The 14,007-nt window shown below is 41.4% G+C and overlaps 1 protein-coding gene across 1 annotated transcript in view; it reads right to left on the bottom strand.

Moving 5' to 3' along the window:
* The window catches only part of NELL1 (neural EGFL like 1), a 286,566-nt gene that overhangs the window by 202,721 nt on the left and 69,838 nt on the right, over positions 1–14,007 (bottom strand). The window contains exons 10-11 of the mRNA XM_042882675.1: positions 13,577–13,650; positions 5,097–5,196 (exon numbers count right to left, since the gene is read on the bottom strand). Coding sequence (XP_042738609.1) covers positions 5,097–5,196; positions 13,577–13,650 — 174 coding nt within the window. The remainder of the gene's footprint in view (positions 1–5,096; positions 5,197–13,576; positions 13,651–14,007) is intronic.

Raw genomic sequence — 14,007 nt, 5'->3', positions numbered from 1 at the left:
AAAAAAAAAAAAATTACAATAAAAAAAATACTAAACAACCAAACCCCCAAAAAGTGTGTAAGGTCGTCTTGTTCTCTGGCAGTCTGCTTTTGTCAAGGTACGAGGAAAGGAGGAGGCTGAGGAAAGCCTCCAAAGCCTCTCTCCAGCGCGCTACCTACAGCTATTAGAATGGAGAGAGAAAGGAATCGTCACTGCTTGCTTCTGTTCTTTGGGGCGCCTGAAGTACCTTGGAAGGCCACACTTTCTGAGCACCACAGACATTCTGTCCCAAAGCAGCTGTTTGACCGTTTCCCTTGGGTGACAAGGCATAGCGCTTGCAGCGTCTGAAGGCACGGACTCAGACGCAAATCCAAACCCTTAACTGCAGGTCCTTCCATCCTTCATACACACGCTGAAGCCCCCCCTTGTAGTTTCCCATCCATCCCTACGGGTCAGCAGAGCGTTTAACAAGTCTCCTTCACGTCTAGACACCAACTGCCCACACGAGTGCGTGCGACAATGCATGCGGCTGGGGCCAGCGCTTTGTGCAAGGGAAGCTGCCCGAGAGCTGCACGTCAGGGAGGGACTCCTTGGTCTCAGGTTCTGCTTGCTTTTCTGACTGCCTGTGAGGAGCACTCCTGTCCAGTGAGACGTCACTCTGAGAGAGTGGGGATCTGTGGGAGAGAGGAGGGTTACATTCCTTGGAGTCAGATGTGAGTTCTTCATTCTCTAGCGTTCTCTAGTCTCTTCTGGTGACACAGCTGGTGAGACTTTGACAGAGGGACGCCAGCTCATGGGAGGGCCAGAACGACAGTGAGAGCTGGAACAGGGCCTGTGGGAGATGCCGATGAGCGTGGACTCGATCAGCCTGGTTCTCCAGGGAAGGTTTTGCCTCTCGTCTGTGCCTGGGCAGATCATGGAGCACATCCTTCTAGAGGCTGTGTTAAGGCACATGCGAGATAGATTCAAGGTGATTCGAGACAGCCAGCATGGCTTCACCAAGGCCAGATCGTGCCCGAGCAATCTGGTGGCCTTCTGTGATGGAGTGACGGCTTTGGTGGATGGGGGAGGGGTGGTGGATGGACTACTACCGGCCTTCTGCAAGGCCCTTGACATGGTCCCTCACCACATCCTTCTCTCTAAGCTGGAGAGGTGTGGATGGGAAGGATGGACTGTTGGATGGATTAGGAATTGTCTGGCCGGACACAGGCAAAGGGTTGTGATCAATGGTTCTGCGTCAGGGTGGAGGCCTGTCACAAACTGTGTCCCTCAGGGGTCGGTCGTGGGACCGGTGCTCTTCAGCATCTTCATCGACGACACAGACGAGGGCATCGAGTGCACCCTCAGCAAGTCTGCAGATGGCACCGAGCTGAGCGGTGCGGCCGATACACTGGAAGGAAGGGAAGCCATCCAGAGGGACCTGGATGGGCTGGAGAAGTCGGGCCCTGAAAACCTGATACGGCTCAAGAAGGCCAAGTGCAGGGTGCTGCACTTGGGTCGGGGCAATCCCAGGTATTGGTACAAACTGGGGGAAGATCTCCTTGAGAGCAGCCCTGCGGAGAAGGACTTGGGGGTTCTGGTGGATGAGAAGCTGGACATGAGTGTGAGCAGCAGTGTGAGCTTGCAGCCCGGAAGGCCAACTGTGTTCTGGGCTGCATTAAAAAAGGGGTGGCCAGCAGGGAGAGGGAGGTGATCGTCCCCCTCTACACTCTTGTGAGGCCCCATCTGCAGTGCTGTGTCCAGGCCTGGGGCCCCCAGTGCAGGAAGGACGTGGAGCTCTGGGAGCGGGTCCAGAGGAGGGCACTGAGATGATCAGAGGGCTGGAGCAGCTCTCCTATGAGGAAAGGTTGAGGGAACAGGGCTTGTTTGGCTTGGAAAAGAGAAGGCTCCGGGGAGACCATGAGGTGCAGCCGTCCAGTACTTGAAGGGAGCGTATAAATAGGAGGGGGAACGGCTGTTGATGCAGGGAGATAGTGAGAGGACAAGGGGGAATGGTGTCAGACTGAGACAGGGGAGGCTTAGGCGTGATGTTAGGAGGAAGTTTTTCACACAGAGGGCGGTGACAGACTGGAGCATGTTGCCCAAGGAGGTTGCAGATGCCCCATCCCTGGAGGCATTCAAGGCCAGGCTGGTTGCGGCTCTGAGCAGCCTGGTCTGGTGGTAGGCGACCCTGCACACAGCAGGGGTGTTGAATCTACATGATCATTGTGGTCCTTTTCAACCCAGGCTATTCTGTGATTCTATGATCTTCAAGGTCTCTTTCAACATAAGCCATTCTACAATCCTATGATTTTACTGAAATCCTGAAATTGGCTTTTAGTAATCATATACTCATGTTATACTATAAACTAGCATTAGCAAACCTGAGGAAGAAAAGGTCTCATTCACCAGTTTTACTTTTCTAATCATTTACAAATAATGACTATCTAGGAAGCGCACCAGCTGTGTACGTTACAGTTTTCAACCCAGACTTCTGTTGATTCATGATTTCCATCACCATAAATACCAGTTTCTTATATTGGGCTGTTTTTTTCTTGCATACTCTATTTTAAGCAGTTAGCTATTAGTGTGGCAGATATTAGAGATCACTGAAAAGTGCACAGTCTTATACCACAGCATCATGAAGTTTCCATATTTCTTGTTTCTCCTTCAGTTGGCCCTCTACATTTATTCTTTCATTCAATTGAAACTCTTTTGCTGCCACTAGGAAAGCCAAGGCTGCAAACCTAATCTTGCCCAAATTTAGTTCAGCAAAGGTATTTTATTTCATCAAAGATACATTCTACAGAACATGAAATTCAGTAGAAGCTTTCCACTTTTCAACAACTGAATGCTAAAGAAAGCAAAGCCTGATACAAAGATATGATACAAAACAAAATCTGCCAGTCAACAGTGTGTACTAATAAGCTTTTTACAGAATTGTTAGCCATCTAATTTAATATTACTAGTAAAGATTTATTAATCGCCCTGTTGACTGTTACAACTAAATACATATACAAAGTATTACCTCTGTCTTTGCACACACAAAGTGAAATCTGCACATTACCTGCAAATGTCCCAAACAGCATTCATTGCTAATTGCTATATTTACCACTGGATTTCTTCCTCACTGCATTTTCTTGGGCAAAAAAGATGAACATTGTCTCTTAAGGAAGATATTATTTGAAAATGGAGAAGCTTTCTTTTCTTTCTCAACTCTGGCCTGTTTGCCATATCAGAGCACAATTGTTTATATGAAAAAACCCACACCAAAAAATATAATATATTCCTTTTTCCTTTATATATATATAATATACATATATATATTTAAGTATATGTATATATATATCCGTGCTCTACATAAAATGAAAATATTTGCTATTAATTTGGATCACGTGGAACAGAGACAAAAATGTCAAATACATATTCTAACTCAAGATATATAATAAAACAAGACTTAAGAGTGCCAAGGTCAATTTATTGCTTTATCAAGTTGACAAAACTGATCATATCTTTACGCATAATTCTGAAAAGAATTTGAAAAAGCAAAGATGAACTTAGAAAAAGGATTGCTTTAGTATCAACTAAAGTAGATGTGACATGGAAGTTTGATGTATCGTTTTGAAAGCTCTGTCTATCAGAATCCATAAGAAGCAGAAGTACAATTCCTTCCTCTGCCTCTGGAAACCATCCCACAAGTACAGATATTCATGTTATTTAATAAATAATGAAAACAGTTTGGGGATGAATATCTAAAAGGATTACCTATCATTAGCAATAACACAGAATTGAGTGATTACAGAACTTATCTTTCATCAACTTTCAAACTTTCAGATTTCTAGTACTTTTTAAAGTAATGAAGCTCCTTGTTTTTTTCAGTGCTACACTACATCAAACTGGACCATCTGTTAAGCATCATTAAGACACAGAGCCCTCTGAGGGACAGAGAAGTAACGTTTAGTGCTTGCTTAAATAGTTACAGATGTTTCTAGAAAGTGCTTTATACAAGTAGCATGTATATTCTTAGTCCATCATCCAGCAAACTGTGTCAAATGTGCTGGCCCCTGCAACCACACACATAAACTTGCAAGTTCAAGACCTTAGTAAATATTTAACTACGTGTGTTTATTAATTATTTTTCACTGGCTAAGGGACAGATCCAGAACTCCTTCATTGACATCTACAATGGCTTTCTGGAGGAATTTGCATACAGGCAAGAAACCACCTAAGCCTGGAAATATTTCACCTTCACTAGGCATGCCTCTCGCTTGAACATGCCTGATGTGCATTGCTAAGTCTTGCTCTGAGAGACCAGATCCCTTAAGCTTATCTGAGTCTCAGTGCCATAGGAAAAGTGTGGAACAGAAGTAGCATAAAATAATAATTCCTTGGATATGACCTTAACACCTTACACCCAATAGGTCCCTGCTTACAACACACCTGAAGAAGAAAAGTTATTTGAGTTCTCTGACCTTGTGAAACTTGTGTTATCCTCATTGAAGAGAACTTTTTCAGTGACAATAGCTACAGCGTGTTCATGAGTCTGGTGTAGCATGCAACCAGGATTCACAAGAAATGAAAGAGAACAATGAAAGGAAACCTATGTCTCAACATCTTATAGAAAAGAATAAAAAACATGCCATTCTGCACCATAGAGTCATTTTGTCTTTTTTGATTTCCTAATTGTCCGGCTCATCTCATAAACAAGTCCTGAAAGACTTCAGTGCTAAATCAGCCTCAAAGCACAGAAACTCAAACCTTATTTCTACTGTCATTTTAAAATAGAGCTCAAGTGTCACCCCCAAAAAACTTATAGCCCTGTACCTTCAGTGCAGTTGCACATTCAAGCAACAAAATACCTTGTTTAAACAATTTCTTTTTAAGGGGAATTTATAAGAGGTATCAGACCTTTTCTCCCCCAACTCCTCCTTCTCTAATTCACAGCAATTACACCCATGTATCTGTTAAGTCTTGTACCCAAAGGAATATCACAATCTGGCATTACGTGAAGGCTAATTACAGACTCAAGTTTATACAGGTACCTAATATATCATTAAAAGGAATTGTTCCTTACAACGTATCCCCCAGATGAATCAACAACATACATTCCTTCAAAGTACACACAGCTTTTGGCTTACCTCTGCAAACACTGCAACATTGGTTCTCTGGAAGTACATGATCTTTCTCTGAGCAGTTCAATGGTGGACAAGTCTCTGTTACTTTTACCAAAACTCCATTCTGAAAATAAATAATAGTTTAAAAAGAAAAATTTACAAGATGACATTAGTGAAAGCACACGCAAGGGAAAGGATCACAGTGTTCCATCTACAGTTCTGGCAATCTCTAGTAACAACAGCATATTAGCAGGGAGCAAGCTATTGAGGTTTTTCTTGGGGTTTTTTGTTGGTTTTGTTTTTTTAAGTATAACAGAATCTAAAGCAATCTAGTTGAATGTTTCTTTGCCCGCAACTGAAAGAAAAGTTATAACACGTAAGCAAAGAAATTAAACAACTTCACTCTAGGGTTTTGCAAAAAAAAAAAAAAAAAAGATCTTCAAGCTTTATGGAAGTCCAAGTTTCACTTCTCTTAGTTCATATTCTGCACACTCACTGTTAAGCTACTCAACTTGAGCTCTCACAATGGATAGAGGACCATCATTTTCAGATGTCATGTAGTACTCTGCTGCATCCAAATTAAAGGGCCTGTTCTTTGGAAGTACTGATCACCCAATTTCCAAAAATTCCTCTGAAGGTATGACAAAGCAGAAATATCATCTTGATGTATTCATACAGTAATATCTATATGAAATGTAAATCAAGGTACAGACAGTCCCACAGTTTTGATTTCTACTAGAGTGAGATTGTGCACAAAGGCTCTAGTTGCTTGTAGGAATTCTCTAAAATACTTGACATAGAACAGATCTGGGGAGATTTTGCAACAGTTTTACTTCATCTTCTTTCTATTCATAAAAATCAGCTTCATCATGCAGATCAAACTGCTGTCCTATTCTTTGTTCAGTTGATTCTTATAATCTCACCTCAAAGCAGCCTTCTCCTTTTCCTTCTTCCACTCCACCCTTCTCCGTACCTGTATTTATTTCATCAGTATACCTTCTTCAAGTGTACTGGCAAGTATACTTGCAAACAAGTTTTGCTTAGTAGTATGTATACCAGCAATGCCACAAGACTCCCTACGCTTGAGTAAACTTATTTTGCAAAAGACTAGAAGCCTCACTAAGGAAGCTGATCGCCTATAACATTGCCAACCCATCTTTTTAATATGAGCCTAGCCCCACTCCTCCCATACAGAACAAATGTTTTTCATACAGAACAAAAACATGGTTTTAAATTAACAAATCACAGAGAAAATGTAAAATATTACCTAAATTCATCTAAGGCTAGGAAAGCATAAGAAAGCCATATAAAAAGACAAGATACGTTAAAGGCAACAATCTCATAATCTGAGGGTTAAATACATGACTTTGAACAAAACGTATTGACAGCACCTATTTGTTCATTCAGTATGAAGCAAGATGCTCATGCTAGCCAGAAGCTTTCTTTCACATCTACAAAGCACTGTGCCATACCATGCTGAAGGACTAATTCAGGTGTCAGAAACAGCACAGGTAGAAGCCCTTGCTGTTCATTAACCTCATCAACAAGGCCACACTGGTTCAGCTACATCTCCTCAGACTCCAGATCCTGCACAGTTACACACATGGAAATATCTCTGAGTCTACAAAGCGCAGGCAATGCATAAGGCGCCCAGCAACTTCAAGAAACAGGAAGCGACCATTTTATAGACATTACCAGTGGCTGCTCCAGAAACTGCAATCTTAAGTTTAAGTAACATCAAACTGTCTTTCCTTGCTTTCAAGCTGTCCTTGCTGCAAGTTGCATAACTTGCTGTCAAGAAAAACAAAGAAGAACTCATTTTTTTGTTTAGTTTGATTTGTGTTTTTGATTAAAAAAAAAAAAAAAACACCCTAACAACTCCCTACACTATCATACAGCACACATCAAAGCAAGTGCCAGCACAAGCAGGGAAGTTAATGCAAGTGTTAGATTTCCTGCTCTGACTTCCACAGTAAAAGGGAAGAATGCCTCACAGTTCCATGTGCAACCACAGTAACAAAGGTGATAAAAGAACCAGGCACAGTGAGCCATCATTTACTATCACATTATCAAAACTACCAGCTGGATAAAGCTCTTGCTATAACTCACCAGTTATTAAAGCTCAGACAAGACAATTGCAAAAGGGGTAAAGGATGCCATCATATGAACAAAAAGTGTCAACTGGCAATCAATCTAGTCAAATGGATGGCCAGAGATCAAAAAAATGTTACAGTCAAATAAGTCAACAGAATAAATCAAGAAGCTCTTAAAAAATTCAAATCAAAATCATACTGTCTTAATGAATCAGGAGATTTAAAAAAAAAAAAAAAAGATTTCTATTAACTCAATTACCATTAAGACTATTTCCCTAAATTTTCCAACTTGCTGCAAAATCTTCTTGAGAAAACAAACATCATTCAGAAGCTTTAAAATAATAAAAATCTTTTCACATTGAGTATTCTTTGGATTATAATCAATTTGGTATAAGCTAGTACAGATCCAATTATAAGAATTATCATCATTAGATTTCAGATTTTATTGACTTATAAGTAAGAGTAGTTCACATGCCAGAATTATTGCTTCAGACTGCCTTAGGAAAATGACTGACTTTTTATGTTCAATTCACATACACAGTCACACATTCTGGATGGACATAGACGCCAAAAAAGCCCTCATTTTTGCCTCATTTTTGCATACAAAGAATGAGATCTGGAATTAAACATTTACAAGATAATTAAGTTTCTTTAACTACAAAGCTAAGTACATTAAGAAAAAAGAATAGGGCATAAGCCGAATCAGTGACATGCAATGGAAATTTGAACTACAGGCAGCTCGTGTCAGATGGCTAACTTCAGAAAACAACACAAAGATGTCTGGGTTACTTTGATTCTTTCTTGCTGTTTTCACTGGGGGAGAAAGTTATCCCTTTTATTACCGATAAGCTTTTCAGTTCCAAATAGAACTCTCAGTCAATCCTATAGGTAGGAAATTATTCCTTATTTTCATGAAAAACTTATAAGTCAAGCTTCTGGAAAGTTAACAGAGCCTTATCTATCTCTAGAATTCATATGGCACTCTGACTCCTCACTCTAGCAACAACTAGTAACATCTTGCAGATCAGCCAGTTATGAACAGGAATCAAGTCATTCACAGGCATTAACCCAGACTATAGCTGATCAGCAGTAACCTCCCAGTCCCACAAAAGCTACAGATCTCTTCCTATTGTCTTCAAATGAGCCACATTCTGTCACTGGTGAAACCCACAAACTGGAATAAACACTGAAAGCAAACAGGCATGAGTTTTCTGAATCACAGACACACTTGCGTTTTCCATAGGGACCTCAACAGCCTGGAGAATGCAGTAACTGAAACCTCGGGACTATTTGCAAGTCCTGCATCTGAGAAGGAACAGCCCCCGTGTTCTACTTATTTCTGACAGATCCTTTGAGATACCAGGCAAAAGTATTCACAGGAGGGCTAGGAGTCATATACAGAAAGAAGTATTGTACTCACCCAACTGGTGACGGGGTTCTCTGGCTGTGCAGCACTCCCCTCAGGAAGCAGCCTACACCCAAGAGAAACTCTCCCATCAGTGGCTGGCCTTCGTATGAGTCTGAGTGGCTTCACCCCTTCTGGTCACATGGGGAACACAGGTGCAAATAATCTGCTTGTGCTCCCTGGGCCAGAGACACCCCTTCACCAGGTGCTTAATCACCAGTGCAAGCTGTGGCCTAACAGTTCCCCTACGCTCAGGCACCAGTATGCACACATCCAGCTGGACACCCAGCTGGAAAGCAGCTAGGCAGAAAAGGACCTGGAGGTCGCAGTGGACACCAAGTCAAACACAAGCCAGCCACGTGCCTGTTCTGCACAGAAGGCTAACATTAGGGAAAGTCTTGCTAGCAGGTGGGAAGAGATGATTCTCTGCTTAGCACTACTGGCGAGACCATACTTGGAATATGGTGTTCAGCTGAAGGCTCCCCAGGGCATAAGAGATGGAAGAACTAAGGAGTGACCAGTAATGGGTCACTAGGATAATTAAGGAACCGGAACATCTCTCCTGTGAGAAAAGGCTGAGATTTGGGACGGTTTAGCCTACAGAAAACAAGGTAGGGTGGGGGCAGAGTTGTATATGAAGTGTATATAGTTGTGTATGAATATCTGAACAAATGATGCAAAGAAGACAGAGCTAGGCTTTTTCCAATGGTGCCTGGTGACAGAACAGAGACAACAAGCAATACAAAAAGGAAACAGATTCCCTCGGAATATCAGGAAACTTTAAAAACTGTTTTTATGCTAGGGTGACAGAACACACTGGCTGCCCAGATGTTGCAGAGTCTTCTCCTTGGACATTTTCAAAAGCCACATTTGTTGTGGTCCTGGGCACCTCACTCTGGGCAGCCCTGCTTCATCAGGGAGGCTGAACCAGGTGATCTCCTGAGGTTACTTCCAATCTCAACCATTCTGTGATTCTTAGAAACACCTGTGCACTAACTTTGCCATTTTCTCTCTGTAGATTAATCTAGTGTTTTCAGGCAGGATTCCAGCTGGAAACAAGTAAACGGCTGTTTATCAGTAGCATCAGTGCTTATGGTTAAAAGGATGTTCAACATAAGTACACTTGTTAGCCTGGATTAGTTTTCAGTAATAATAACTGTTCATAGATTGATCAAGAAAACCTTTGGTCCATATGGATCCATCGGTATTATTATCTTTGCAAGATGACAAATCTAAGTTAAAAGCCTTGTTAGCTTAAATTGATTCTTATGCAAGAAATAAAACTGTATCTTCAATAAAAATTGAAGCATGTAATCTTAACTTCATCTACTTGACATTAATGTACCTACAAATACATTCTCCTTTACAGACTCAAGATTTTTTCCCCTCAGTATTTTTAAGTCATTCTACATTAATAAACTGACAGCTGACCTGTACCACCTACTGTATGCCTTTCACGGATCAACAGCTTTTCAAACTTGAAATCTGTTTTTCAAGTCTGGAAATTAAACCACACACAGTTTTGTTTTGTTTTTTTTTAGCCATTTCCCTAAGCACAGAACTCTTTCTTTTAGTCATACAACACAAGTGGAAAAGCAGCAAAAATCTCCATACCTTGTCCACCGGCAGGCCTGTACTGAATAGAAAATGATCACTTACAGCAAAAGTTCGGACTCACCACCATTCAGACTTTATCTAGCAAGCATTGCTAATTGAGGCAGTAAATAAACAGGTGTTTCACTCAAGGTCATGCTTGAGATACAGTGAATGAACTTCCTGTCAACAGATTCTACTTCTTGTAGAAGCAGAGGAAGGCACTCGCTTAAATACTGTCCAGAATCAGAATAAGTTTTGCCAGCAAGATTTAACATCATCTTGAAACACGGCTGTGGAAAACCCCCCTTTTTTTTTTGAGGCTCATTTTTCCATGATATCACATTATCACATTAACAGATTCTGTTTCAAATACTTATTAATACTTTTCATTCAGATGTAAATAATGCAAACTGCAACATTACTCCAACGCACACTGACGTACCCATTTCCTTTAACAGTATGTGAAAAGAGCTTTGCATTTTATTATTAGTTCCATCCTTCTTAATATGAGAAATATTTTACGGTCAGTGTGTGCTTTTCATCTTCACAAATGTATTCTCACACTCGCAATAACGAGTACAATGCTCTTATTTGCAGCATAGAGGAGTTCCACAGAGGTAGTTCAGATTACTCTGGTCTCACTTTAATGTGAAAATCCTCCCATTCTCCTCATCTCATTGCATACAGTCACTTTCCCTCCCAGACATACAGTTTAAGTCATGTTATAAATGCAAGGACCGAGGCCAGGACCTTTGTATATATGTCAAGCACCCCCACACAGCCCAACACTAACAACAGCAAAGTAATTTTGCACAAGCTACTTTTGCATCTACGACCAGCTATTGTCCATTTCCATTAGTGCACACAAAATTACTGCTCAGTACAGTCATCCGTACAGTACAACACTAACCAGATCATTATATAGTTCTTTCCAATAACTGCTCTAACACACTGATCTATTAATACCACATACAAGTTTCCCTTGTATCACCTTCCCTTCCATAAATTCAACAAGACATAAAAAAAAAAAAAAATCAGAAATACTTGGAAATTACACGTGGGAACAAATGTGTTTAAAATAGCCATGCCTTTCTGAAGTGATAAATCACACTAAAGACACAGACATACTCTAGTTTCAACACATGCATGTCTCAGCAGAGAAATGGGTTTTTTTACAATAATCTACTACTTTCTTCTCCCAAGATAAGTTTTGACAAGGATTGGTTTCTGCCACACTTACCACGTTCAGCACTCATTCGTTACCATTTCTTGTTATGAATGTTTTCATCTAACACAGCCTCCCTTTACTTACGTTCTGAAACACCAACTGCAGTTCATAGAGTCATAGAACACTTTGGGTTGGAAGGGATCTTTAAGATCATCTAGCTCCAATCACCCCTGCTATAGGTGGGAACACCTCCCACTAGACCAAGTTGCCTAAACCTGTATCCAGCCTGGCCTTGAATGCCTCCAGGGAGGGGGGAATCCACAACCTCTCTGGGCAAACTGTTCCAATTTCTCACTATCCTTACAGTAACGAATTTCCTCCTAATATCTAGTCTAAATCTACTCTCTTCCAGTTTAAAGCCATTTCCCCTTGTCCTGTTGCTACGTGCCTTTTTATAAAGGCCCTCCCTAGCTTTCGTGTAGACCTCCTTCAAGGACTGGAAGGCTGCTATAAGGTCTCCCTGGTGCCTTCTCTCCTCCAGGATGAAGAGCCCTAGATTTTTCAGCCCATCCAGCCCTCAGGATCATCTTCGTGGCCCTCCTCTGGACCTCCTCCAACAGCTCCATGTCCTTCTTGTGTTGGGAGCCCCAGAACAGGATGCAGTGCTCTAGGTGGGATCTCATGAGAGCAGAATAAAAAGGCAAAATAATTTCCTTTGACCTCTTCATCACACTTCTCTTGATTCCAACCCAGGATACACTTTGTCCTTCTGGGCTGCAAGAGCTCATTGCCTGATCATGTTGAATCTTTCATCAATCGATACTCCCAAATCGTTCTCCTCAGGGCCTGTACCTGTGCTTGGGATTGCCCTGACCCAGGTGAAGGACCTTGCATTTGGCCTTGTTGAACTTCATGAGTTCGGCATAGGCCCACCTCTCAAGTCTGTCCGGTTCCCTCTGGATAGCATCCCTTTCCTCTAGCGTGTCAATTGTACCACTCAGCTTGGTGTCAACTGCAAGCCTGCTGCATGTGCTCTCAATCTCGCTATCCATATCACCTACAAAGGTCTTATTTAACACCAGTCCCAGCACCAATCTGTGAGAAATGCCACTTGTCGCTAGTCTCCACTTGGACACTGAACCATCTACCACAACTCTGAGTGCAAGCATCCAGTGAGTGATCCATCCATCAAATCCCTTTGTCTCCAACTTGTTGGCCAGACAGCAAATGCTTTGCACAAGTTCAGACAGATGACAACAGTTGCTCTTCCTATATCCACTGTTGCTATGGCTCCATCATAAAAGGCCACCAAGTTTATCAGGCATGACTTTCCCTTGGTGAAGCCGAGTTAGTTACCACCAATCACCTCACCTTTATTTTCCATGTGCCTTAGTAGGATGTTCAGGAAGATCTGCTCCATGATCTTGCCAGGCACAGAGGTGAAAATGACTGGCCCATAGTTCCCTGGACCTTCTTCTCCTCTAGAACATGGAGTTATGTTTCCCCTTTTCCAGTCAGTGGGAACTTCACCAGACTGCCATGAGCTTAGCAGCTTCATCTGCCAGTACCCTCAGAACCTGTGATGAATCTCATCAGGTCCCATGGACTTGTGCACCTTCAAGTTCTTTAGATGGTCTCAAACCTGATCTTCTCTTACAGCAGGCAGAACTTCCTTCTCCAAGCTCCCTCCTTTGCTTTCTGCAGCTTGGGTGATATGGCTAGAGCTCTTGTCAGTGAAGACTGACGGAAAGAAATCACTGGGCACCTCAGCCTTTTCCATATCTTTAGTTGCCTAAGAGTTATGAACTTGACAGAGAAAGACCTCAGCCCAATCCTTCATAATTTACCTTAAATAGTAGTAGAGCAAGATAGATAGTTTAAGAAATACTTAGGCAAATTTAGAATAATTCAAACAACAGCCATGTTGCTACAAATTTTAGCATGTGTGGCTTAAATTTGCAGCTGGCTCAAGGTGCTACTTCCTCTTTGTCAGCCTCATAAAATCAAGACATCAAAGAGGAAACATCCCTCCAAGTCACTTCACACATTTTTACTACACCGCAAAGGTCATATTCCTGCCTTGTTTACATGTCTGTGGCTTTCATTGACTTCAAGGTCACCCTTCCAAGACAATGGACATCACATTTGCATGAGGAGAGCTTTAAAAAAAAATATTAACTTATCATCGCATTTGGACATCACACATTTAAAATAAGGGAAAAGTTCTACAACTTAAACTTACTTGACATTCCCTGCAGCTCTTAGCTAATACTCGTTGACCTTCTGCTAGCACTTTGCCTCCGTAGATACACTTTGCTGTAATTTGGGAAAAAAAGGTGAGAGATTAAAAATGTATAAATAAAATGAGCATTTAAGTAATAAACAAAAGCAGAAGTATAACACTAATCTAAAACCAGTCATCACACTCATATAGATACATTAAAAATATGATACATTTTGTTTTCATCAGAAGTCAGTATGATACATAACTAATAATAAACTCATTTTAAGAGCAACTCATTTTAAAGAGCAGACTTCCTCAACTGAAGAGGAATAAGAGCATAAGAATAAATAATAGAGCCCAATTCATTAGCATTCATTAGAAAATATTACTGACGCAGTAGTATTAGCTACTATATATATGTTACCAGAAGTCTTCATTACTTCTTTCAA

Source organism: Lagopus leucura, unplaced genomic scaffold (assembly GCF_019238085.1).
Source record: "Lagopus leucura isolate 7727_CA_CO unplaced genomic scaffold, USGS_WTPT01 Super-Scaffold_100035, whole genome shotgun sequence".
NCBI lineage: Eukaryota > Metazoa > Chordata > Aves > Galliformes > Phasianidae > Lagopus > Lagopus leucura.
Note: the sequence above shows the minus strand (reverse complement) of the source record. Positions and strands in the feature narration are given on the sequence as shown.